Source organism: Ovis canadensis, chromosome 2, assembly GCF_042477335.2.
Source record: "Ovis canadensis isolate MfBH-ARS-UI-01 breed Bighorn chromosome 2, ARS-UI_OviCan_v2, whole genome shotgun sequence".
In the NCBI taxonomy this organism is placed as follows: Eukaryota; Metazoa; Chordata; class Mammalia; order Artiodactyla; family Bovidae; genus Ovis; species Ovis canadensis.
Window position 1 is genome coordinate 44280417 of NC_091246.1, and position 26698 is coordinate 44307114.

At 52.6% G+C, this 26698-nt stretch overlaps 1 protein-coding gene across 2 annotated transcripts in view; it reads left to right on the plus strand.

The window, feature by feature from the left end:
* Positions 1–26698, plus strand: part of GFRA2 (GDNF family receptor alpha 2) — a 198187-nt gene that overhangs the window by 98021 nt on the left and 73468 nt on the right. For both annotated transcript variants that reach the window (XM_069576054.1, XM_069576055.1), the window contains 2 exons: positions 2946–3260; positions 11104–11187. In XM_069576054.1, coding sequence (XP_069432155.1) covers positions 2946–3260; positions 11104–11187 — 399 coding nt within the window. The remainder of the gene's footprint in view (positions 1–2945; positions 3261–11103; positions 11188–26698) is intronic.

The following is a 26698-nucleotide window of genomic DNA, read 5'->3' on the forward strand; positions in this document are numbered from 1 at the left end:
GGCTGAGTGACCACAGGACAGTGAAAGGCTCTGGGTTAGGCCAGCCGAGAACTAGGGATATGTTGGCTGTTAAGGAAATTTCAGCCCCAGGGCCCTTGCCTGGCAAGGAGCCCACAGTTGGGAGTTGGTTGGAAAGTTGGCTTTGGGGAGAGGCTTTTCTGGAGCTTGAGAAGTGGGGTGGGCATTTTCAGTCAGGGATAGAGTGAAGCATGTTCCTAGGAGCAGGGGCCTTCGGTGTGCTCCCCCCAAGGTTCTGAGTGAGGTGTGGGCGTGGGCATGCCTTCCTGGCCCAGCCATCCTGACCTCCAGTGTTGACAAACTCAGAGAGAAAGTGAGATGGGGAAACTGATGGGCGTGGGGACCGGGGTTGGTCAGAGGGCCCACCTCCCACTGGCATTCTCCCTCTCATCGGGGCATTTGATGTACCTGGGTGGTTGTAGGTCTGTGTGGTCTCGCAGTCCCCGCTGTGTCTCTAAAAGCTGTTCCACATGTCTGCTTTCCTTGCGAGATCCGAGTTTTCTCCTGATCTAGAACTTGGAAACATCACCAGAATACCTTCCAACCTTTACTCACCTAGAATTCTTGGCCAGAGGCACCAGGTTGCCATGATTTCTTTCTCTGGCTGGACTTCTTGGTTTTGGGGGTCATGGCACCACCGAGAAGAGTCAGGGGTAGGTGGTGGTCAGGGAGTTTGGTTGGAAAATGCACTGACCCTCCTATGGAGCATCTCTCTGCTCAGGAGCTGAAAGGAAGAGGGAAGCCCTTGCTTTAGGCACAGGAGCCCAGGACTCTATAAGGATCGTCTCTTGGGGCTGTAGACCCACCTGTAGGGCAGGAAGGAAGTGTCCTTATTGCCCCAATTCCCTAGGCTAGTGTGCTGATATTTAAGCCTGGGGAGGAAGCCGCTTTCTTGTTTTATCTCCCGCTGTGCAGCCTCTGGTAACGCCAAGGTGGGAGAGGAGATGCCTGCTGGGATGCTGGGGTGAGGAGAGTCAGTGGAAGGCCCAGGGCTGGACCAGTCCTAAGGCTCCAGCAGGCTGGCTACCTGGTTGGCTAGGTGGGACAGCAGATACAGGTGAGGCCGGGTCAACAGAGCTGACACTTGAGGGCCCTGTTGCACCCGAGTCCTGCTTAGAGACCCAGGAATTTGCTGAAGCCTGGCAATAAATCCCCAGCCTGGGCTTGGGCGGGAGGGCGCTTCTCCATCCTACCCTGGGCAGGTGCCTCACTGTCTATGCCCACATTTCATGCTGGTTTCTTTAGTGGTCTTGCTCAAGCCTGGCCATAACTGTCAGCTCCTCCCGTCCTGAGGTAGAGGTCTGGTCAGCTGGAGAAAGAAAGTCTTTTGTTGTGGACCCTGAGGTTTTCTCCACCCCAGGCCCACCCCCGGTCTCTTGGTGGGATAGGCCTGGCCCGCCAGGAGTTCATTCCTAGTTGCCTTTCCCCTTGGTCGCCCTGTGGGTAGTGACAGGGTTGCAGTGCAGCACATTGCCTCTAGGTGTCGCTGTCTCCCTGTGCTAGCTGCTCCCTGAGCAGGGCCTCCTGGGAGAAAGGAGTGAGAAGTGGGAGTTCTGGGTCAAAATGGAGGAGATTCTTTGGGATTAGGGGATGGGGGACATTTCTGCCTAGGATCTTATTATATTTCGGGGCAGAATGGAGTGGGGAAGACCCCCATCACTCTTCTGGTCTTGGAAAATTTAGTCTTGGCTCCGGGCCTTGGCATGGCCTTTTTGTGGGGCAGGATCTGAGTGAGGGGCTTGGAGGGGACCAGGGGACTGGGATGGTGTCTGTTTGGGGAGCTTGCTTTTGGAAGGACCAAGCGGCCCTCTCTGTGCCTTTCCCCTCCGTATCTCCTTCCCCGATCCCTTCCCTTCCCTTCCCTTCCGAGGACTGTGGGTTTGGACACTGGAGGCCATGCTGGGGAGGCGAGGGTCCATGTGCGAGGCCAGGGTCCACTTGCAGCTGACTTATTAGTTGGCTTCTGGAAAGAGGGGAAAGAAGGAGAGACAGAGGGGAGAGGGTATCAAGGAAGGGTGGGAGGAGAGGAGAGAAAGAGGAAAAGAAATGAGAGAGAGAAGGAGACAGAGACAGAGGTGTCTGTAGGAGTGGTGGGATGGGGTTGCTTGGCCCCCAGCGTTTTTCGGGGCGGCTGGGGTGAACTTGTCTCCATGGTGGATTTTGTCTCTGGCCACTGTTGGACAGGATGGTGTGGAGGGCCGGGTCCCCCAGAGGAGTGCTTCCCTCTGAGCTCTTCTCAGACCACGGGGTCAGGCTTGTCTGTCCCTGTCTCCATATGAAGTCTGGGGACTCAAAATGGACAGACTGGGGGTCGGAGGGGCCGTTTTAGCCTGTGTGTGACCTTGAGTTGTCACGTCCCTTCTTTGGGCCTCAGTTTTCTGAGAGTGGAATGCGGGACTGATCTGGTCTTTGAGAGCCTAACAGGCTGTGAGAGTTAACCAGTCAGCCTACCTGGTTCCTTGGCCAGACCTCTGTTTGGACCCGAGGTTGCTGGCAGGAGGCCTGGCTACTCTGAAACTGAGATCTCCCTTGGCCTGCCCTAGGAGGCCCATTAGCTGCCAGCTCTCTGCTGAGGCCGTGGGATCCTTCTCTGGACTCCTGGCATCTTAGACCGTCTGTGGTCTGGCTGGGGCCTCTGGCTCTTCTGGGCTGTGCTTCTGGGCCCAGGGCCGTGGAAAGAACCAGGAAAGGGTCATGTAGGGCCAGGGCCGAAGACAACTTTTCTCCTTTGGGGTCTGAGGAGAGATGGTGGTATCTTGGGCTGCTTTAGCAGCGCTTGCTCTGACCTGCTGGGGCGGGCAGCCTTGAGTCGGCTTCGCTGTGCAGAATAGAACCGGTGTGACTCTCCCAGAAGGGCCCCCAGGCCTGCCTCTGGGGTCGGAGACTGCGGCCCTCATTCACGCTTGTCTTCCCTCCCCACCACCCAGACGAGACCCTCCGCTCTTTGGCCAGCCCTTCCTCCCCGCAGGGCCCCGAGCTCCACGGCTGGCGCCCCCCAGTGGACTGTGTCCGGGCCAATGAGCTGTGCGCGGCCGAATCCAACTGCAGCTCCCGCTACCGCACGCTGCGCCAGTGCCTGGCCGGCCGCGACCGCAACACCATGCTGGCCAACAAGGAGTGCCAGGCAGCCTTGGAGGTGCTGCAGGAGAGCCCGCTCTACGACTGCCGCTGCAAGCGGGGCATGAAGAAGGAGCTGCAGTGCTTGCAGATCTACTGGAGCATCCACCTGGGGCTGACCGAGGGTAAGGCCGCCGGCCGGGGCCCTGGGTTCAGCGGGAGGGCCTGGGAACCTGCCGGACTGGCCCGCTGTCTCTCTCTCCACCTCCTGGACAACCTAGCACCCAGAGGAGGCAACCATCTGACCTAGAGGGGGCAGATGTTGCTGGAGAGACAGACCAAGGAGGAGGCAGGGAGGAGAAAGGGTCAGGGTGGTGGAATGAGAGGGGATGGGGGTCTGGATGGGGAGTGAGCCAAGGATGGCTGGCTGGCTGTGTGTCGTGATAACAAGGGCAGGTGAGGCCAGAGTGCCCAGGTGGATGGAGAAGAGCACAGAGGAGAGAGAAGGTACTGGCTGCGTGCGGGCGGAGCTGTGAGGTTTGCATGTGAGCAGACCAGCCCCTGCCACTCTCTGCTGCCCCCTTCCCGCCCACCTGCTTCCAGGAAGCCTGCCCTTCCGGTGGCTTCCTGACCCCTGGCCTGGCCTAGGCATCATCAGCAGGGATTGGAGGGCACGTGGGCAGCAGGTCCCCGAGCCCTAGGCAAGCCCTCCTCCAAGGTCCAAGGCCAAACCTGTAAACCTCTTAACCACCTCCCCCATTTCCTCCCCCTCCAGACTAGGGTGTGGAGGATTTGTAGGCCTCCTGGGTCAGACATTCATTTATTAATTCAACAGCTGTTTACTGAGAGTTTTCTGGCTGCTAGGCATTACCGCTCCAGTACTCTTGCCTGGAAACTCCCATGGACGGCGAGCCTGGTAGGCTGCAGTCCATGGGGTCGCACAGAGTCGGACACGACTGAAGTGACTTAGCAGGCGTTAATAGTCGAGAGCAGCTGGGGCAGCATTTGCCTTTGTGGAGCTCCTAGTCTGGGGGGAACACAGATAAGTCAGGGACTTTCAGTCGTTTGGTGTAGTGAGTGCTGTCAGAAAGCACTGGGGTCTCTGGAAGAGCCAAAGAAGGGCATCTAACCCCTTTTGGCGAAATCTAGAGAGCCTTCCTGAAAGAGGCGGCCTTCAGGCTGAGACTAAAGAGTGAGGTGCAGTTACTTCGTGAAGGCATGTGGGGAGAGTGTGGGAGGTGGGGGACAGAGCTTGGGCAAAGGGTGGCATGTAATGCAGGTTAGCTGACCTTCCTTACAGACATGCAGGTAACTCAGTGGTGCTAAGTTGCTTCAGTCATGTCTGACTCTAGCCCACCAGGCTCCTCTGCCCGTGGGATTCTCCAGGCAAAAATACTGGAGTGGGCGGCCATGCCCTCCTCCAGGGTGTCTTCCTGACCCAGGGATTGAACCCTCATCTCTTCTGTCTCCTGCACGACAGATGGGTTCTTTAACACTGCTGCCACCTAGAGGCAGGTGGAAGTGGGGCTGGAGGAGGAGAGACGGAAGGGGTTTGGATCTGGTGGGCAGCACCCCTAGGAAGTTTTATGTGAGGATCTCTGCTTCAGGACAAAGTTCACGTGGTTCCAACAGGAGAGCAGATTGGAGACACTGTTTGGAGGCCACTGCTGTGGTGCAGGCCAGGAATATGGCGGCTGAACGAGGACAGTGGTAGGAGAGAAGGATCTAGGAGCTGCACAGGAGGTGGAATCAACAGGTCTTGGTGAAAGGCCAGAGGATTCAGGGAGGGTCCCCATCTTCTGTCTGGGGCAGCTGAGTGGCTGAGGGGGCCCGTCACAGCAAAGGTGTTGAGTCAGGGGAGGGCTGGAGATATGCGTTTGTTTTGGGGTATATGCCTCTCATTGGCCCTATAGACTGCTGGGTGTGCAGGGCTGGGGCTCAGGTGAGGAAGGGGGACTGGACATAAGGATTGAGAAGTCATGAGCAGGGACTTCCTGGAAGTGATAAAGACTCTGCCTTTCAATGCAGGGGGTGTGGGTTTGATCCCTGGTTGGGGAACTGAGATCTCACATGTTGCAGGGTTTGGCCAAAAATAAATAAAAATGTGGTAAATCAACTACAATAAAAGATAAAAAAGAAGTCACCAGCAGCCTGCAGGTGGTAACTGGGGCCAAGGGATTGGGTACAGTCACACTGGGAGGAGGTTAGGAACTGAGCTACTGGGATCACTGCCATTGAAAGATGGGCTGCAGGGGTGATGAAGAGGCTCTGGGGGTGAGGTGGGAGGGAGCCCCTTGGGAGGAGCTCACTGTCAGAAAGGAGGATCAACAGCCTCCAAGACTTCAGGCCCAACAGGAGAGAGATGGAGAGTGTTCCTGGTGCCCTTGGGGTGAGCTCCTGGGTGGCCACTGGGAGCAGAAGCCTGCTTAGGGGGGTGCCTGGGAGCTGGGGAACTGGGATTGATGACTTTGGACAACTTCTTGAAATCTAGTGTGAATATAGAGGGTTTCCCCGGTGGCTCAGTGGTAAAGAACTCACCTGACAATGCCGGAGACAAAAGAGACATGGAGTTCGATCCCTGGGTGAGGAAGATCCCCTGGAGGAGGGCATGGGAACCCACTCCAGTATTCTTCCCTGGAGAATCCCATGGACAGAGGAGCCTGGCAAGCTATAGTCCATGTGGTTGCAAAGAGTTGGACATGACTGAAGCCACTTAGCAAGCATGTGAAGATAGAGAACAAAGGATGACTTTTTTTAAAAAGAGAGAGTCGAGTAGTTTAAATTCTAAAGTAGGACAGAAGCGATGGAGAGGCTGAGGTGAAGAAGAGAGAGGGGTGTGATGTGGAACTGTGCCCTTGTGGGAGGGGAGGTGTCAGCCTGGAATCTAAGGGTCATCACCCTGCCTCCCCTGCCCCAGCTGCTGGAGGGGCAGGAGGAAGCTGGGCCCAGGGCGGAGCCTGGATAGTGATGGATTCCTGACCAGTGGCTCAGAGGTTTTCAAATTTGCTCTGAAATTAGGAATAAACTGGCTTGGAATTATTAACAGTATTACCACCATTAGTAACATAGTAATTCCTCATGAACTGAGTGGTGACTTCTCTGTTGCTGGCAACCTGGAGTCCTAGAACTTGAAATTAGCAAAGAGAGGGAACTAGCCACAAAGAGGGGCTCTCTGTTCTCTGTGAGACCAGGAGCTAGCTTCCCCCTACCCTCCCAGGCTGACTCCATGCACAGAATATAAACTTATCACAAATAAGACTTAGTTGTTTAACTTCTTGCAGAACTCACATAAGAGAAACTGACAAATCCATGTTGCTGTTTAGTTGCTCAGTCAGGCCCGACTCTTTCGTGACCCCATGGACTCTTTCGTGACCCCATGGACTCTTTCGTGACCCCATGGACTGTAGCCCTCCAGGTTCCTCTGCCCTGGGATTTCGCAGGCAAGAATACTGGAGTGGGTGGCCATTGCCTTCTCCCCATGCACAGAACAGTAAAGGCCCCGATTCAACAAGCTGGTTTGTTTAGGTTTTTGCTTTCTTTCCACGGCCTTTAGTTTCAACCCAAGGGAGACTGGGCATAAGGTGGGTAGGCTTGCTGTAGGTGCAGAATGGGAAGGGAGAGGATAGAAGAGTTTAGGGCTAGAGAGCTGGGTGGGCCACTGGAGACCCTTCCCATTGGACTGGTACCCTTGGCATCACCACATCAGCGCACTGGGGACCTTGCTTGGAGCCAGGCGGTGAGGCGTTTTGATGACAACAATAAGCATAATATGCATTTTATGCTGCCTTCTGCCATGTCTTCAAGGCCCTTTCAACCCAAGAGGGCTCTGACTGTAGGGTCTCTGGATCCCAATGCTTGAGATGGTTTGTTGGTTCATTTACTCAACAAACATCTGTTAAACACCTACTGTGTGCTTCAGAGGGCGAGAGCACTGAGGAAGCCGTGTGGGCACCTATAGTCTGGGAGGCCCTTCTTTGGGTCCACTCTAGAAAGGCAGGCCCCTGCTCTTCTCCTTCCTCAGAACCATGCTCCCTACCCCTTGCAGACTGCTCAGTCCCCTCCCCTGGGCCTTGGGGCCAGTGGTTTCTGTCCAGGGCTGACTGGGGAACCCAGAGGCCTTTTATTAATAACAGCAGGTGGTCCTCTGAGGGACAGAGTCTTCCTGGGACAGAGTGGTCTCCTGGGAAGATGCAGGCACTTCCTCCCTATTCCTTGTGTGTGTGTGTGTGTATGTGTGTGTGTGTGCGCGCGCGCTGTTACTTCAGTTGTGTCCAACTCTGCAACCCCGTGGACTGAGCCCACCAGACTCCTCCATCCATGGGATTCTCCAGGAAAGAATACTGCAGTAGGTTGCCATGTCCTACTCCCGGGGATCTTCCTGACCCAGGGATCCTTAACATTTTTGATAACCTGACTTGGGCCTGGGCGGGTGAGGGGATCAAGGAGTGGAGAGACTCAGGTAGGTTTGCACGTAGATTCTCATTTCTCCAGGGTCCCTGCTGGTGGATGCAATTCCTGGAGACTTGGTCCCACCTTTTGCCTCTGAGAGAGAGGCCCTACCTGTCACTTCCCCACTTGAGGCTGAGCTCACTGCATGGACTGAGGACCTCAACGTGTGGGCAGAGCTGGGAGCCAAGCTCTCAGACAGTCCCAACTGCCAAGGGCCTTGAGATCATTCTAGCAGGAGGCTGAGATGCAGAGAGGTGTGGTAGGCCTCACAGGGCACACAGCAAGCTGCTGGTGGGACCAGGCCCCTGACTCCTCTAAGTAGGCCCCTGACTCCTCTAAGTAGACCCCTTTCCACTGTTCTGGAAAGCAGAGACATCACTTGGCCAACAAACGTCCTTATAGTCAAAGCTATGATTTTTCCAGGAGTCACGTATGGATGTGAGAGTTGGGCTATAAGGAAGGTTGAGTGCCAAGGAATTGGTGCTTTCGAACTGTGGTGTTGGAGAAGATTCTTGAGAGCCCTTTGGACTGTATGGAGATCAAACTAGTCTATCCTAAAGGAAATCAACCCTGAATATTCATTGGAAGGACTGATGTTGAAGCTGAAGCTCGAATACTTTGGCCACCTGACATGAAGAGCCAACTCATTGTAAAAGACTCTGATGCTGGGAAAGACTGCGGGCAGGAGGAGATGGGGGTGACAGAGGATGAGATGGTTGCATGGCATCATTGACTCAATGGACATGAGTTTAAGCAAACTCCGAGAGACAGTGTAGGACAAGGAAGCCTGGTGTGCTGCAGCCCATGGGGTCACAAAGAGCTGGACACAACTGAGTGGCTAAAAAGTGACCACTGCCCTGGGGGAGAGCCGTGGCCTTGGGCTCGTCTTCCCCTCTGCCATAACCGCCCCCGTAATCACCAGTATTTACATGGGGGTGAGGGGAGGGATGTCACTGTTGGCTGCACAGGGCACTTGAGACCAGGCTTCTTGCCACCTCCAGTGGCAATGGTGATGTTCAGGGTCATCCTGGTTCTGCAAATGTGAAGTGCACAGGGTTCTCCCTACATGTCCTTTCCCAGCTCATGGGCCTGGAGTTTGACATCCCGGGTTTGACTTCAGTCTTGCTGCCAGGCAAGCCTCAGATTTCCTGATGATGAATTCTGCTGCAGGAGCAGGCAAGGAGAATTGGTTAAATAGGATGGGCCCCTCCCAACCAGTCATGGAAGAGGCTCCTTTCCCCCAGAGATACATCCCCTGGGCCAGTCAGTCATACTGGTCCATCTGTACCCAGGCACAGTGCTGTGTCGGATGCTATAGGGAAGGACAGACCCTGCTACGGGGAAGTGGTCCAGCCAGAAGAAGACAGCTCTGTGAAAAGTTATGCGGGAGTTGTTCAGTCGCTCAGTTGTGTCCGACTCTTTGTGATCCCATGGACTGCAGCATGCCAGGCTTCCCTGTCTATCACTATTTCCCTGAGTTTGCTCAGACTCATGTCCATTGAGTTGGTGATGCCATCCAACCATCTTATCCTCTGCTGCCCCCTTCTTTTGCCTTCAGTCTTCCCCAGCACCAGGGTCTTTTCCAATGAGTCAGCTCTTCGAATCAGGTGTTTTGGAGCTTTAGCCTCAGTCCTTCCAGTGACTCTTCAGGGTTGGTAGTACTTGTTTAAGAATTTGGTTTCAATTACACTTTTTATTTTTGGAGGCAGTATTCATACTGGTTAAGTACTTGGACTCTGGAGCCAACAGCCTGGGTTCGAAACTTAGCTCTGCCACTCACCAGGTGTGTGTCTTGGTCAAGTGCTATAGCATCTCCATGCCCCAGTCCCTGATCAGAAAAATAGGGAGAATAATAGTGCCTAGCCCCTGGGGAAATTAAGAGGATTAAGTGAGCTAGTACATCTAAAGCACTTCTAATAGTGCCAGTATGAAGAAAGCACAACATAACCTCATCGTTATTACAAAAGCGCTTCCTAAGTTCTCTTGTTATTTGTTCGCACCGGCTAGCATGGCTGGTATGCCCACCCCAGGGAGTTTCTCCAGTGCTGGTGGGCAAAGGGGAGGATGCTGAGATCTTGCAAGCCCGAGACGGCCCTGCAGGCCCCGGGGGGAGATGGGATTGGAGACAGGCCTGGACAAAAGTGTCATTTTTGGATTAGGCAGGTACTAGTGGGCACCCCCCGTGTGTAAGGCACCCTGTGTGCTGGGTCGGGCGGGGCCTAACTGTACTCTTGTGAGGTACAGTGAAGGGTGGGGCCACTTCTCAGGGGGCATGCTCTTCCTTCATGTCCTCTGGGGGGGTCTGTACCCTTTTTTGGGGGGGTCATCCTAGTATAGTGGAGAGATGCCTTGTCCCTGGACCAGCAGAAAGCTGGTCAGGGGTTAGCCTGTGGGTAACTTTGGGGCCTGGCTGAAGAAGCAGATTCCAAGACCCCCTCCCCGGAGGCCGGCCCCTTCCTGCAGGTGGCCCCCAGGTGTGCCACCCCCATGGACTCCTCTTTAGGTGGTGAGCTTGCCTGTGGCTCTGGGCCTCAGGTGGACAGGAAATCAATGTGTGAGGCTGTGGTCATCACCTCTCTCCCCCTCCCCCTCTGCCTCACACACAGTCTGAGTGATTATCCATTGATTTCTTCTCACCATCATGTCCGTCTCGAGGATCTTCCCTTTCCTGCTGAGGCACTGGCGGAGGGGGCAGGAGTCCCGCTGAGGTGGTGCTGGGTCTCCAGGGCACGCATCCCCCATTTATCTGCTGTCCATTCACATCCACGAGCCTCTGGTGCATCCCAGAGCCTGGTGGAGAGGCAGCAGGTGGAGGGGAAGACAGGTCGGGAGGCATACGGGAGTCACTGGTCAGGCCTCCGTCCAGTGGACCTCAGCCAGTCACTCCCGGTGACATGGTGGGAAGCAATGGGGAAATCCTGTCCCCTTAAGCTGGGGTATGGGCTTCCTAGGTGGCTCAGTGGTAAAGAATCTGCCCACCAATGGAGGAGAGGTGGGCTCAATCCCCGGGTTGGGAAGTTCCCCTGGAGAAGGAAACAGCAACCCACTCCAGTATTCTTGTCTGGAGAATCCCATGGTTAGAGGAGTCTGGTGGGTTAGAGTCCGTGGAGTCGCAAGAGTCAGACATGACTGAGGATGCATGCACCCAAGTAAGCCTGGGCAGAGCCAGTCTGTTGTGATGGGAGGATGTTAGTGTCAGGGCCAGGTAGCTCTAGGTCTGCCATGAGGAGCGGTGTGATCTCAGGCAGGTTGCTTCTCCTCTCTGGGCCACGTCAGAGTCCTCTCCTGTGAAATGAGGAAGTTGTACTAAATGACTGTTGGAGGGTCCTTCGGCTTCAAATCCTGGGATTTGTATAATAGCTGGCCTTCCATGGGGGCTATCAGGATTCCACCTCCCCTGTGCCTTCTTCCCAGAAGTGTATGGAAGTCCTTAGAAGAGGCCAGGGCATGCAGGGAGTCATGAGAGAGCTGTATTGGGCAGTCTGATCCGCTCTGGTTGGAGAGAAAACCTTACCCACGTGAAGTGTGCAGCGCTTTGGGCAGGATGTGAGCCTGGTCTGACGCGGTTCTCTCTTCCAGGTGAGGAGTTTTATGAAGCTTCACCCTATGAGCCGGTGACCGCCCGCCTCTCGGACATCTTCAGGCTTGCTTCAATCTTCTCAGGTGAGTGGGCTTGTGCTGGGGCCTTGACAGTTCTGCTCAGGTCCCCTGGGGCTGGCAGGTCGAAACTTGTGGCTTGGGTGAGATGTCCGCTCGACAGTAAGCCCCTGAACACCTCCAAGCCTGGGGTCTTCATCTGTAAAGAGAAAACCGTGGCACCTTCCCCCCTTCTCCTCACCACCACCGAGGTTGTGTATGGCCTAAAGCATTTATGGGAATGGCCTAGAATGACCTGCCGTGCAGGAGGTCTTGAATCTGACATCTGGTATTGCTTTCCCATTTTGTCACTCATCTTGCCTGGCTGGGTCCTTTCCAGCTGTTCTACTTTGGTAAATTTGCTCAGCCTCTCTGTGCCTCAGTTTGGTCTTTGGTGAAGAGGGGAGGGCACCTACCTTGTTGGATGGTTGTAGGGTCAGAATGAACCAATGGTTGACCAGGGCTCAGCATGCTGCTGGGCTCGTGGGAGCTGTTAGTTGAGGTGGCCTGTGTTCCTGTCACCATTGTCCATTCTGTTTGGAAATACTTGTCTCCGCTGGGCGTTCTGCTTCTGAAATCCCTCTGAGGAGAGCCCCTGCTCCCTGGCCACTCCTGCCTCAGGCTGCCTAGGGAGTGAGAGGCTCATTTGAGCTCCAGTTTGCTTGCCTTGGTTTGTGTGTAGGAGCCCTGTGAGTGTTTTGGTTCTTTCTTCTTGACTTTGTTCCCTCTGGCTTTTGGGTGACCAATGGGCATAGGGCAGCCTACCGCTGCTTGGGCACTGGGGTGGGCCTTCTGGTCTTGGGAACTCTGTGGAGGCCGGGTTGCGCTTTCTGGAGTCACCATTCGTGCTTAGAGGGGACCAGGGTGGGCTTTCTCAATAGGACCTGTGAGTGTAGGGCCCCAAATCTCAGGCTTCTAGGCACTTTGTGACTGTAGGTGAAACATTCTGAAGTTTCTTTTGCTCTAAACCAACAGCAGTGCTGTTGACATTGACCTGGATGATCCTCTCTGTGGCAGAAGCTGTCCTGTGCACTGTATGGTATTTAGCCATGTCCCTGGCCTCTACTCACTGGATGCCAGGAGCAGCCCCTCAAAGTGACAACCCAGTGTGTCTCCAGACACTGCCACTTGTCTCAGGGGGCACAGTCAGTGCCAGTTGAGAAGCACAACTCTAGACTGTGAAATGAAAGACTCTCTAGTGAGACCCTCGGCCCTTTCCAATGAAGAATTCTCCAGGACAGTATTTCCCAAATTTTTCTTTTTTTTCATTGTTACCCCTTTAAGGAGAAAAGTTAATTCTAAAGAGAAAAATAGTCTCAGTCTGCTGGGGCTGCCATAAAAGAATATCCTAGACGGGATGGCTTAAATGATGGAAGTCTGTTATCTTACAGTTCTGGAGGCTGGAAGTCCAGGGTCAAGGTCTGGCAGGTTTGGTTTCTGGAGAGGGCTCCCTTCATGGTTTGCAGACAGCAGCCTTCTCACTGTGTCCTCTCAGGGTAGGGGGTGTGGATGAGTGGGAAGGATGTGGGGGATTGGAGCAGGGAGATAGAAAGAGGAGAGGCGGGAGAGAGAGAGAGAGAAAGAGAAAGAAAGGCCTCTTCCTCTTCTTGTGAGGACACTAATCCTATTGGATCATGGCCCTACCCATATGACCTCATTTAACCTTAATTCCCTCCTAAGAGCCTTGTCTTCAAATACAGTCACACTGGGGGTTTAAGGCTTCAGCATCATGAATTTAGGGCGGGGACACAATTCAGTGCATAGCCAATGCCAAGTAATGACATTTTGTCAGATAGGGTTAGGTTTGGAGGGCCACATGCCACTGTCGTATCTCCTTTATTTTTTTTGCTTACCCAGGATCCCATTTTTGCTCCTTTAGGGCTGATACCCTCCTTTGGGGTCACAAAGAGTCAGACACGACTGAGCGACTGAACTGAACTGAACTGAAGGGATTAAGAGGTGTGATACACATGTACCTGGTGGGAGAAATCCTGGGACCCATGAAAAGGGAGGCAGTGGCCAAGGACTGACCATTTGGATGTGCCTTTGGGCACTGGTAGTGGCGGGGCTGGCGGTGGATGGAACGGTGACTTCACAGATGGTCCCTGCATGGAGCGGCCTGCCCTGGGCTCTCACTCTCACACCCTGCAATGGGGTGACAGCTGAGGTACCCATCTTGTCTCTGTTTATGGCTTTGTGATGACTCTGTGATGAGCCTCGCCCATCTCTCAGGGGCTGAACTGGCTGATGGACTGACTGAGGCCCCTCCTAGCACAGACGTTTGAGTCTCACATCTCTTGATTAGTTTTGGATAGAAAACTACCTTGGGCCACTCTTTTGGAGGCAGTGCTTGGGGTCTCCCAGCAGATTGAGGAGGTGGTTGGCATGTGGGTACTGTGATGGGGAAATCCTAGCAACCTGACCTACCCATTCCCCACCCCACCCCAAGCTAAGGTGCCACTGCCTGGGCGAGAGCCATTGGATTTACCTCCAGGGAAGAAATGGCTTTGGCTTGCTCCCTGGAGGTTGAAGGTCAGAGGTCCTCAACCTGAGCTGGGACCTCCAGTGCTTCCTGGACTGACACTAAGTGTCTTCCTGGCAGAAAATCTTTCTGTAATGGATTTGGCATTCTGCGGGACTAGGAGGTTGACAAGACAAATGAGGAGATTGCTGGTCTGCAGCTCACTCAATCAGCATCCTTTACCTGCTGCTCAGACATAACTGGGCCCTGCATGACCCTGTATCCCTGGGCTCTGGGGACCACTCCCCACAGTGAGGGCAAGGCTCCCCCTCATTGCCCCTGCTGCCCCTGCTTCGCCCAGAGCAGCCCTCCAGTTGGTGCACGGGTGGCTCTATCTGAGGGAAACCCGGCCACCAAGAAACCAAGCAGACCGTGGTAGGGGGCATGCAGCAGAAGGAAGGCTGAGTGGGGTGCTGGGAGCCTGATTCCAGCGCAGTCTCTGCCACAGATCAGCTGATGGGCTTGGGCAGGTCACTTCCCTGCTCCAGACCTTACATCTCTTTTCTGAAAAGGGAAGGTGTGAGCTTAGAGCAGGCTTGACCTCATCAAGGCGCACTGATGACAGTGGTGTCGTTTGATGTCTGTAGGATGGAGTAGAGCAGCTTGGAGCTCAGAAGGTCATGGCCGTTGCCTGGCTGCCCAGGAGGCTGAGGGGTCAATATCTGGGCAGGTGTGTGACCCACCTGTGGCTTGCTGGCCTGGGACGCCCAGCCCGGGAGACCCCAGGTCCTGCACTGATACTTCAGGATGATAAGGCTGCCACCCAATACGACTGTATGGAGCACGGCCCCCCACCCTTCCGCACGTTTATATGTGGTCTTAGGCTGCCCCCACCACCATCTTGAGGAAAGGCCGTGGTGAGGGGCAGAACTGGGAGCTCTCCAGACTGTGGTACTCCCGTTTGGAGCCCAGGGACTTGGGGGAGGGTGCTCTTGTATCTTTGGGGCTAAGTTGCTACTGTCTCTGTTTATTCTTGGCTGTGCGGGGTCCTTGTTCCTCTGCGTGCTCTAGTTGTTCCTCCCCCCTCTAGTTGTGGCAAGTGGGGGCTACTTTCTAGTTGTGGTGCACAGGCTTCTCGAGGTTGCGAGGGGTGATGCAAACAGTGAGGGAAAGGAAATGCTTCATCTCCATGGGGTGAGGCCATAAAAGTGAGGATGAAGGGCCTGGGTGGGCCAGGCAGTGGCTTCCCTCTCAACCGCTGGGCCATGCCTCAGGGCCAGGGAGAAGCAGCAGGCAGGGGCCTGGACTGGGCTGTCAGCGGGCACTCTCTCTGTGTTCCTGGTGAGGCTGGGGGCCTCCAGGGCCTTGGGCACCTGATGCAGCCATTGCCAGATACATGGGTACAGGCGTTGCCAGATACGTGGGTTCAGTTCAGTTCAGTCGCTCAGTTGTGTCCGACTCTTTGCCACCCCATGAACCGCAGCATGCCAGGCCTCCCTGTCCATCACCAACTCCCAGAGTCCACCCAAACCCATGTCCATTGCCATCCAACCATCTTATCTGTGGGTACAGAGTAAATTTATGCGAACTTGTCTTTTCTATAGTTGGAAGGGAACTTAGAGATCATCTAAGCCCACTCCTTACTTGGCAACAAGGGAAACTGCGGCCCCAAGTGAAGGGGTGGTCCACACCAGGATTCAGTCCTGCTTTTCCCCTGCCCATCAAGTTCCTCAGACTTCCTCCGGGGCTTCAGCTCTAAGCCCTGGTTTCTTCTTACACAATGCTGGACTCATGGCAACACCTACCTGCTCAGGTTTTAAATCCCGTGGACAGAGGACAATAACAATAAATACAAGTATCTGCTGTTAAATTTGGGCTTCCCCAGTGGCTCAGCAGTAAAGAGCCCACCTGCCAATGCAGCAAGCGTAAGAGACGTGGGTTCAATCCCTGGGTCAGGAAGATCCCTGAAGAAGGAGATGGCAAACTGCTCCAGTATTCTTGCCTAGTAAATCCCATGGACAGAGGAGCCTGACGGGTTACAGCCCATCGGATTGCAAAGAGTCGAACCCAACTTAGTGACTAAACAACAACAACAAAAACGACAGCAAAAAATTGAGAAATTGCGTGTAGATTCCTGGCCCACCACCTGGGATATTGGACTCAAACATGTAGCTTCTTGGCCTGGAGAATTCCATGGGGTCGCAAAGAGTTGGACACGACTGAGCAACTTTCACTTTTTACAACTGAGTGATCGGAGTGATTTCTCCAAGGCCATCAGCAGCTCAGGCAGGGTTGTCCTGGAGCCTGTTTATGGGAGATGGTTGCATGGCTTTTGGTGACATGAGACTCCCTCCCACCCATGTTCATGCTGGGTGGGGGCTGCAATGGGAGGTGGCTGGGCGATTTTTAGGGGGCAGTGTGTCCCTCGGGCGCCTGCTGGGCCTCTGTGGCCTTAGCTCACTGTGATCAGGTGAGAGGCCTGGCTTGGGCCTTCTGTTAGTGGTTAGAGGAAGAAGTGATGGGTGGCGACAGTGTCAGTTGTCTGTGAGCCTCTGGGGTGGGCTATCTTGCTTGGATGGAGCCAGGAGAGGCCTGAGGATGTTCTTTTTATTTTATTTTTTTAGGAAATTTTTGTTTTATTTTGTTTATTTGAGTATAGTTGGTTTATAATGTTGCTAGTTTCTGCTGTACAACAGAGTGAGTCACCTAGATGTATTCATATATCCCCTCCCTTTTGAATCTCCCCTCCCATCCTACCCATCCATGTAGTCATCATGGAGCACCAAACTGCACTCCCCAGATGTTCTTTTTTTAAAAAAATTAATTAATAAAATTTTAATTGGAGGATAATTGCTTTATAATACTTTGTTGATTTCTGCCAGACATCAACATGAATCAGCCATAGGTATACATTTGGTCCTCTCCCTTCTGAACGTCCCTTCCACCTCCGTCCCCATCCCACCGCCTCTGGATTGTCACAGAGGACTGGATTTGAGCTCCCTGAGTCATACAATAAATTTCCACTGGCTCTCTAATCTTACATACGGTAATGCATATGTTTCCCCGCTGCTCTCTCAATCTGTCCTGCCCTCTCCTTCCCTTGCTGTGTCCACAAGTCTGTTCTCTGTGTCTCTGTGTCTCCATTGCTGCCCTGCAGTTAGGTTCATCCCTACCATCTCTCTAGATTCCATATCTATGCGTTAATATATGATATTTGCCTTTCTCTTTTTGATACTTTATTCTGCATAATAGGCTATCAGTTCATCTACCTTGTTAGAACTGAGTCACATGCATTCCTTTTAATGGCTGAGTAATATTCCATTGAGTGTATGCACCACAACTTCTTTATCCATGCACTGTCAGTGGACATTGAGGTTGCTTAAATGTTCTAGCTATTGTAAACAGTGCTGCGATGATCACTGGGGTGCATGCATCTTTTTCAATTATGGTTTCCTTGGGGTATATGCCCAGTAGTGGGATTGTTGGGTTATATGGTAGATTTATTTCTAGTTTTTTAAGGAATCTCCATTCTGATCTCTATAGTGGCTGTATCAGTTTGCATTCCCACCAACAGTGCAAGAGGGTTCCCTTTTCTCTGCACCTCTGAGGTGTTCTAGTTGGAGGTTCCACTGGTCCTTTTTCAGGGCCCTCAGGAGACAAGGGAACCCTACCCTTGCCAGGAAGCTTTGGAAATGGCCCCTGAGGGACACCACCCTCCCCCTCTGTGCCCTTGTGCTTCGTTCTTGTTACAGCGCTTACTCTGGCGTGCTGGGTGCACGGATAGGATTGCAGTGTGATTGTCGGTCTCTGTGTCACTGCGCCCACGCATCGCTGTGTTTCCCTGGGTGCCTAACCCTGGCACTGACACCCATCCACGGAGGGTCCTGGACTAGAGGATGGTGGCGGACCAGAGACCTGCTGGTCCTAGTGTGAATCCTGGCTGGACCCTACTGACTGATTGACTACAGGGTGGATCTCATTTTCCTCATCCGTAAAATGGAGCCCTGCAGGGATGGGTAATGACCTCCCCAGAAGGTGGTGGAGCCCAGGAGCACCCTAGCCCTGGCCACGGGTGATCAGGCGCTGGCGGGAGCTAGTGGTTTAGTGTGAGCTCTTAGAGCTGCACCAGGAAGACTGGCTAAGAGGTCTAGGTGGGTCTGAGGTGCCCCATGTGGGCTGCCTGTCGGGTAGCCCTGAGGTTTAGGGGAGGACTGGGGGCTCCTGAGGGCTGCATGGAAGAGGTGGATCTGGGTGTGATGGAAGCACTGCCTGAGAGGCTGCTTTGAAGGGAATCAGACTGTGTCCTCACTGCACTGTTGGGGCAGGTGGACACGGCTTAGACACCCACGAGGTGGTTTATCCACGATGCTAGCGTAGCCTTAAGAGCCCAAGGGAGACAGCAGTAGGTGGCGCCTGGGGAAATCAGCAAAGTCCTGGAGGAGGGGAGTGGGATCTGAGGGTGACAATCCCAGCAGCATCGTGGCTCGGAGGCTACCCCCACTTCTAGGTCTCGTGGGCTCAGAGGACAGTGACTGGAGACCCTTGTGGCAGATGGAAGACTGGCCTCTCTGGGGTCTCCTCCTTTGGGACTCTTGCTCAGGAATTGTCTGGGACAGAACTCAGCATGACTGACTCGGGCGGAGTCCCTGGTGGGGTGGGGCTGAGCTGCCTTTGGGTGAGGGAGTGGCTTAGCCCTGGGCTCCAGAGTCAGTCCCCCGTGAAGGTCACCGGAGTGCATGAGTGGGGACCCGGAGAGTTGGGCTTGGCTCATTTCCGTCGGATGCCCTGGGAGGCTCCCTTTCTTCCCTGGCTCCACTGAGGATCCCCCTGACCCTCCTCCCCTGAAGTTGCTGAGCTGAAGATGGTGAGCAGGCCCAACCTGCTGGGCCTCTCAGAGGGAAGTCGATCCCAAGGCAGCCCCTGTGAGGAGGCTTTGGGGACCCAGGGCAGGGGATGGTGGGGGGAACTGCAGCCCGTCTCCCTGCCCCCCTGCATGGTGGCTCAGGCGATAAACTGCTTATCCTCAGGTTGTCTGCCTGAGCCGAATGCAGAAGCGTGTTATTTAAATTTCAAAATCACATTCTTCTTCTAACAGCTGTCAGAGTCTCTGAGCATCAGTGAAAATTGGGCCTTAGCTGCGGCTCTGTCACCTCTTCCACCTCCCCTTCCAGGGACAATGTGTCTGGTGGAGAGGAGAGGGTGGAGAGGGTGTGGCGTGGGGAGGGGCTGTGGGGACAGGGAGAAGTGGGGGGGGGTGGTGACCGGTGACTCTGGCCGTACTGGTCAGCAGTTGGGACCGATGGGAGGAGGCCAGCTTCCCCATCGGGGTGCCAGGCGCTTCCTCTCTTCCGTTTCATTTCCTCTTCTCCCCCGGGCTCCCCTAACCAGGAGGATTTGCTTGCAGAAGGTGTGAGCGGAGTGCCGGTGGCTTTGTGTTTGCTTCTCTTTGTGTCCATGAAAGAAAAAAGGAGAGAACAATATTTAACCCAATGAGAGGTTTTTTAAGGGTAGAGTTTCAGGTGCTATGGTTGGGGTGAGGTCTTGGTTGGGCAAAATGTTTCTGGTTCCCTTCAAATAGCATCTTCTAGGTGCACCTACTTGCTTCCCCTTGGGTGGATAGACAGGCTCTGCCGGCAGCGGGGGTGAGGGTGGTTCCCGGCTCACCCTGCACTCTTGGCATGCAGGGTTCTGTCCATTCCTCCCCACAACACCCCCTCCACCCCTCACCCCACGCTGGTGCCCCGCATGCTCCTCCTGGCTTAGCCAGGAACTGTGCTCCTCTTATTTATCTGGGTAGAAAGCAGGATTTGAGAACTGTTCTGGGAATGCTCCTCCCAGCTATGTCTGTCAGCATGTTCTTTTAACCCCATGGATGTGTAGAGAAAGGAACAGATCTGACTGGGGTCACATGTGTACATGTGTGTGGTGTGTAGATGGGGAGTATAAGTGTGTGTGGTGAATGCCTGGCTGGTATGTATGTGTGTGGTGTGTATATGTGTGGTGAGTGTGTGTGTGTAGTGTGTATAGGGTGGTTATATGTGTTGGGTGTGTATGTGTGTGGGGTGTGTGTGTGTAGTGTGTGTAGGGTGGTATGTGTGGGGTGGTGTGTATATGTGTGGTGTGTACATGTGTGGTGTGTGTGTGTGTAGTGTGTGTGGGGTGGTGTCTGTGCAGTGTATGTGGGGTGGTGTGTATGTGTGGAGTGGGGTGTGTGGGGGGTCGTGCATGGGGTGGTGTGTGTGTATGTAGAGTGATATATGCGTGTGGGGTTGTGTTTGTGTGGTGTGTGTGTGGTATTGGTGGAGTGGTGTGTGTATGTGTGGTGTGTGTGTGTAATGTGTGTAGGATAGTGTGTATGTGTGGGGTAGTGTGTATATGTGTGGTGTGTATGTGTGTGGTGTCTGTGTGTGTAGTGTGTGTAGGGTGGTGTGTATGTGTGGGGTTGTGTGTATATGTGTGGTGTGTATATGTGTGGTGTGTATATGTGTAGTGTGTGTGGGGTGGTGTGTATGTGTGGGTGGTGTGTATGTGTGGGTGGTGTGTATGTGTGGGTGGTATGTATATGTGTGGTGTGTATGTGTGTGGTGTGTGTGTGGGGTGGTGTGTATGTGTGGGGTGGTGTGTATGTGTGGAGTAGGATGTGTAGGGGGTTGTGCATGGGGTGGTGTATATGTATGTAGAGTGATATATGTGTGTGGGGTTGTGTGTGGGGTGTATGTGTGTGTTTGGTGTTGGGGTGGTCTGTGTGTGGGGTGGGGGGTGTGTGTGGTGTGTATGTGTGTGGTGTATGTGTGTAGTGTGTGTAGGGTGGTGTGTATGTGTGGAGTGGTGTGTATATGTGTGGTGTGTATGTGTGTGGTGTGTGTGTGTAGTGTGTGTGTGGGGTGGTGTGTATGTGTGGGGTGGTGTGTATGTGTGGGGTGGTGTGTATGTGTGGAGTGGGGTGTGTGGGGGGTCGTGCATGGGGTGGTGTGTATGTATGTAGATTGATATATGCGTGTGGGGTTGTGTTTGTGTGGGGCGTGTATGTGTGTAGTGTGTGTGGGGTGGTGTGTGTGTGTGGAGTGGGGTGTGTGTGGGGCGTGTGTGTGTGTGGTGTTGGTGGGGTGGTCTGTGTGTGGGGTGGGGTGTGTGTGTGTGGTGGTATGTATGTTGGGTGATGTGTGTCTATGAGTTTTCACAGTGGCCCCCTTCTGCACGTGGCAAGGGGAGGAGGGGTGGGAGGCAGGGATGGAGAGACTTGAGTGGGAATGTGGGCGATGGTGGTCCTTCCCTTGGGGAACAGACATTGCCCTCAGGCCCTTTCTGACCTCTTAGGGAAGCCCTGGGAATGGGGGTCAGGGGTGAATACTGGGGGATGTTAGAGGATGGAAGGCCATTCTCCTGATCAACAAAAATGAACAGACTGAAACTTACTGCGAGTTTCGCGGCTTCCTAGTCAGGAGGCTGTGGGCTCTGGACGCTTGGTGCCCATACTGCAGGGGCGTGTGTGTGAGCCCGCCTCTCACGGAGCACCCTTTGCGTGCTGTGCCTTGATCCAGTGGGCATGACAGAGGAGTCTGGTGCTCTCACGGAGCTTACATTCGATGAGCTTGAGACCAAGAAGAACCAAACAAGCCAACAGGCAAATTCTTAAAAATAAGTGAGATAGTGATGAATGCTGAGTAAAGATTAAAATAGAATGAGGAGCTAAGGTGTCTTTTGGCTACTCTGGATTGGAAGTGCCCAAGTGTGATTCCCGGGAAGGATGCTGCTGTGGGAAATTCTGGGAGTGGCAGAAGGAACAGCAGGTAAAGCCCCGCAGGTGGGGACCCATGTGGTGGAGGGTGAGACTTCTGGAAGGTGGGCTGGGACAGTGATGATTTGGGAGGTGGGCACAGAGTTGGGCAGGTGCCAACTCCCTGAGATGCTGCAGGCAAGTTAAGGAGTTAAGATTTCCTTTTAAGAGTAATGAGAAACCTTTGAGGATTTCAAATACCAGAGTGGCACAGTATGATTTATGTTTTTGAAAAGGTTCTTCTTGTGCCATGGGAGGGTGGATCAGGGGGCAGGGAGAGCCTGTGAGCTCTTGCAGTGGCTGACGTGCTATGACAGCAAAAGAGGAAAAGATGCACGGAGCTGGGATCAACTGGGATCTGATAATTTAGGCTTGAACAACACTGGTACCACCGTTTACTAGAATGGAGAAGGTGATGGAAGGAGCAGGTTGGGGTGGGGAGCAGAGATCCAGGGTTCTCTTTCAGCCACATGGACATTGAGATGCCAGTTAGACCTCCACGTGGAAATGCCAAGTAGGCAGTTGGATGTAAGCCCAGAGTTCTGGGAGAGGTCAGAGTTGATATACAGATTGTGAATCGTTAGCGTATGGATGGTACTAACAGCCATGGGATCATGAGGTCACTTAGGGAGAGTGTAGACAGGGAGGGAGGCAGGAGCTCTCCACTCAGAGGAGGCTGAAACCAGGGCCAGTGATGAAAGGGGAGCTGAGTCAGGCAGGGAGGCTGAGTGTGGAGGGGCAGCTGCTGGGCAGGGTAGCAGGGACTGGGCAGAAGGGAGGACAGTGAGCTGGGTGTGAGGTTATTCATGAGAAGGGGGCAGCAGGGAATGATCGGGTCCATAGATAACAGTGCCAAGGAGGAGTAGGGGGGTGGACTGCTATCAGGAGTCCCATAGGAGGAGAAATGGCCCAAAAATGGCCCTGAGGAGAAAGCAGGACCCCCACCACCTCTGGGCCCAGTGGTCAGCTGTCTATAAGCTGCCCAATGGTCGCTCCTTCCAAAACCAGTATGCCAAATGACCACATCACTGATTTTACCAGTTTATGGATCTGCCAAAACTTGTTTCTTTTCATTATTATTATTTTACTCCCCCCTCCCCTTAAATTTATTTTTTGGCCACGCCATTTGGCATATGGGATCTTAGTTCCCCAACCAGGGATTGAACATGTGCCCCTTGCATTGGAAGCTCAGAGAGTCTTACCACTGGACCACCAGGGAAGTCCCTTTTTTCATTTTTAAAGCTTTTAGAAACGCACATTTGAATGATTTTCATGGCTTCTGAAGATTTTTTTTTTTTGCAAATGGTCTTCACTGTTGTTTTTTAAGATATATTCAGCTTTTCAGGAGTCTAAGCATTGGGAGTTGATGTTGACTTCTTAGAGCAAGAAAGGTATATTTCATAATCAGTTTAAAAAATCTAGCTTATGATTGGTGCTTCTAATCCTACTTTCATTCACCAGAAATAAAAGAAACTGACAAAGAATTAAGGTGAACCACACCAATATGAAATGGCTCAGTTTTGGCTTTTAACTGTGATAAACAGAATTAAAACTTATAGGCTGTTATGGGAAAAGATATGAGAATGGTAAAAATCCTAAATATTAAAATAAATTGCACCAAGACTATATTTAAAAGGATAATGAGCATTCAAAAGTGGCTAAAAAGTCCCTTCAAATGTGAAATACTCTAATGAAGTTTTAATTTTTAATTATTAGAAACATACAATCAAGACTGATATGCCATTTACAGAAAGAATTCTGACAGCAGTTACAATTTGTCAAAATATAAAATGATATTCAAAAGCAGCTGATTTTTTTTAGAATTGATTTGCCGTGAATTTGTCATTCATCAACTTGACTTGTGGTGGATTGGCCTGTTTCCAAAAATGCAGGTGCCCGGGAGAGTCCTGGGGTGGCCAAGTGCTATGAAGGGCTGAAGGTAAGGGTGAAGTTTCGAGAGAAAGTCGGGTGTGATCGGGAGCCTGGACTACGACTGCTGGGGCCTGTTTGAGGAGGGTGGGCACCAGAGCTGTGGGGGCTGAAGCCTGGGGTCCCACTGGGTCTCTGGGCCTTGAATGACAGCCAAGCACTGGCAGGAGTGTGTGCTGGGCTTGGCCGGTCATCTCCTGGGGAGCTGAGTTGTCTTTTCATGCCGCTTCATGCTGGGTGATGTGGAGCTCCAGGCCACCGATTCCGGTGGTGTGGGGGCCAGGGGTGAGAAAGATCGCCGAGGTCCTGCTCTCTTAGGCTTCTCAGATAAGCAGAGGGAGCTCTGAAACCCCTTTCTTGCTCACGAATGGGGAGACCAGGGGCCCTTTTGGCTTTTTGTGTGTGATGTGTGAGGCTGGAGAAAGGCACATAGGACAGGCCACTTTTAGCAGGGCCGTGTGAAAACAGAGGGATGGAGGGGAAGGTCTTTCTAGAGAAATATTCTTTAAAAAAAATTTGGAGGGAGTTTCTTGGCAGTCCAGTGGTTAAGACTTTGCTTTTCAATTATGGGGGGTGAAAGTTCAATCCCTGGCTGGGGAGCTAAGATCCCACATGCCTTGAGGCTAAAAACCATAGAGCAGAAGCATTAGTGTAACGAAGTTCTATAAAGACTAAAAATAGTCCACAATTTTTTTAAAAAAATTTTATGCAGTTTTTATTTATTTATTTATTTATATTTTTTTAAAGGTTACTTTCCGTTTATAGTTACTGCACAATATTGGCTATATTCCCCACGTTGTTCAATACATCCTTGAGTCTGTCTGCTACCCAACAGTTTTTACCTCCCACTCCCCAACCCTGTGTAGGAGAAGGAAATGGCAACCCACTCCAGTGTTCTTGCCTGGAGAATCCCAGGGACGGGGGAGCCTGGTGGGCTGCCGTCTCTGCGGTCGCACAGAGTCGGACCCGACTGAAGTGACTTAGCAGCAACTTAGCAGCCCTGTGTAGCCCCTCCCCGTGCCACCACTGGTAACCACTAATTTGTTCTCTATATCTGAGTCTGCTTCCTTTTTGTTATATTCATTAACTTGTATTTTTCAGATTGCACGTATAAGTAACATCATACAATATTTATCTTTGTCTGACTTATTTCACTTGACAGAACGCCCTCTGAGCTCATCCATGTTGCAGCAAATGGCAAAATTTCATTCTTTTTTATGACTGAGTACTACTCCATCACACACGCGCGCACACACACACACACACACACACACACACATGCTTGCGTACTCAGTTGTGTCTGACTCTTTGCCACCCCATGGACTGTAGTCTGCCAGGCTCCCTTGTGTATGGGATTTTCCAGGCAAGAATACTGCATTGGGTTCCCATTTCCTTCTCCAATATGTACAAATACATACATACACATATATATATGTATATATATATACAATGCAGACCTGGGTTTGATCCCTGGGTTGGGAAGATTCCCTGGAGAAAAGAATGGCTACCCACTCCAGTATTCTTGCCTGGAGAATCCCATGGGCCGAGGAGTCTGGTGGGTTATAGTCCATGGGGTCATGAAGAGTGGGACACGGCTGAGCGACTAACACACACCGGAATATACATATACACACACACACACACACACACACACATCACATATTTTTATGGCCACTTAGACTGCTTCCATATCTTGGCAATTGTAAATGGTGCTGCAGTGAACACTGAGGTGCATGTATCTCTTCGAACTAGTGTTTTTGCTCTTTTCAAATGTATACCAAGGAGTGGAGTTGCTGGGTCATTTGGTAGTTCTGTTTTTAGGTTTTTGAGAAACCTCCATACTGTTTTCCACAGTGGCTGCACCAATTTACATTTCCTCCGACAGCAGGGACCACATTCTTAAACAAGCATTTATCGCACATGTGCTGTGGGCTGGAAACTGCTGGTGGTATTTGCATCTGCTTTATCCCGTTGTTATCGTTCCCTAGGATGCTGCGAGTGAAAGTCGTGTCCAACACTTTGCGACTCCATGGACTACACAGTCCATGGAATATTCTAGGCCAGAATACTGGAGTGGGTAGCTTTTCCCTTCTCCAGTCTTCCCAACCCAGGAATTGAACCAGGGTCTCCTGCATTGCAGGTGGATTCTTTACCAACTGAACTATCAGGGACGACTTCCCTAGTGGCTCAGACAGTAAAGTGTCTGCCTACAGTGCGAGAGACCCGGCTTCGATCCCTGGGTTGGGAAGATCCTCTGGAGAAGGAAATAGCAACCCACTCCAGCGTTCTTGCCTGGAGAATCCCAGGGGCGGGGGAGCCTGGTGGGCTGCCATCTGTGGGGTCGCACAGAGTCGGACACGACTGAAGCGGCTTAGCAGCAGCAGCAGCCAGTACTCTAGCCTGGAAAATCCCATGGACAGAGGAGTGTGGTAGGCTACAGTCCATGAGGTCACAAAGAGTCGGACACGACTCAGACCTTCACTTTCGCTTTATCCCACTGTAGTCTTTAGTGCAGTTCTGTGTGTAGACAAGGTGGGTGTTGTATCCTCATTTTGCAGATGAGCAAGAAGAGGCGGAAAGAGGCTGTATTACCTGTGCACACTTGCTCTGCTAGTCAGTGGCCCACTGGATCTTCCAACTCCCCAAACACAGCTGGGAGTCCCTGGTCTTTATCACCAGTGCAGCCCCAAGCAGGATGGGCAGGGATGTTTGTGAAGCCTGCAGAGTCAGCCTCAGGCCGAGGGGAAAATTTCCACTTGTTGCTTGATTATAATCTCTTGTTCACGCTGGAATGTAAGCTCTAGGAAGAGAGGAGTTTTGCCAGTTACTTCTCTAGCGGTGTTCTGCATGTAGTAGATGCTCAGGACTTGACTGTTGTAAAAGTTAATGAGTCTTGAGGGAGAACTGGGCAGGGTGGCCCCACAGGGCAAGAAGCGAGGAGGTGATGGTCAGGGTGACTGCCACCTGCAGGGAAGGTGGGTTCCTCGCTTAGAAATTCTCTTCCTGATGCAGCATGCTTGGGGCTGGTGCATGGGGATGACCCAGAAAGATGTTATGGGGAGGGAGGTGGGAGGGGGGTTCATGTTTGGGAATGCATGTGAGAATTAAAGATTTTAAAATTTAAAAAATAAAAAACTAAAATTAAAAAAAAAAAAAAAGAAATTCTCCTCCTTACCCCTTCCTCTTCCCTCCTCACCCTTCCTGCCTTCCATCCAGCCCTGTTGAGAGTTTGTGAAGTCTACATCTCATTGTTGAGTGCCTCTCTGCCCCCCATCCCCTGCCTGCACACCTTATTATCTGGGCTCAGTTGACTGACCTCCTTTTTGAAACTCTTGTCTTCGTTTCCATGACACCAGCATCTCCTGATTGTC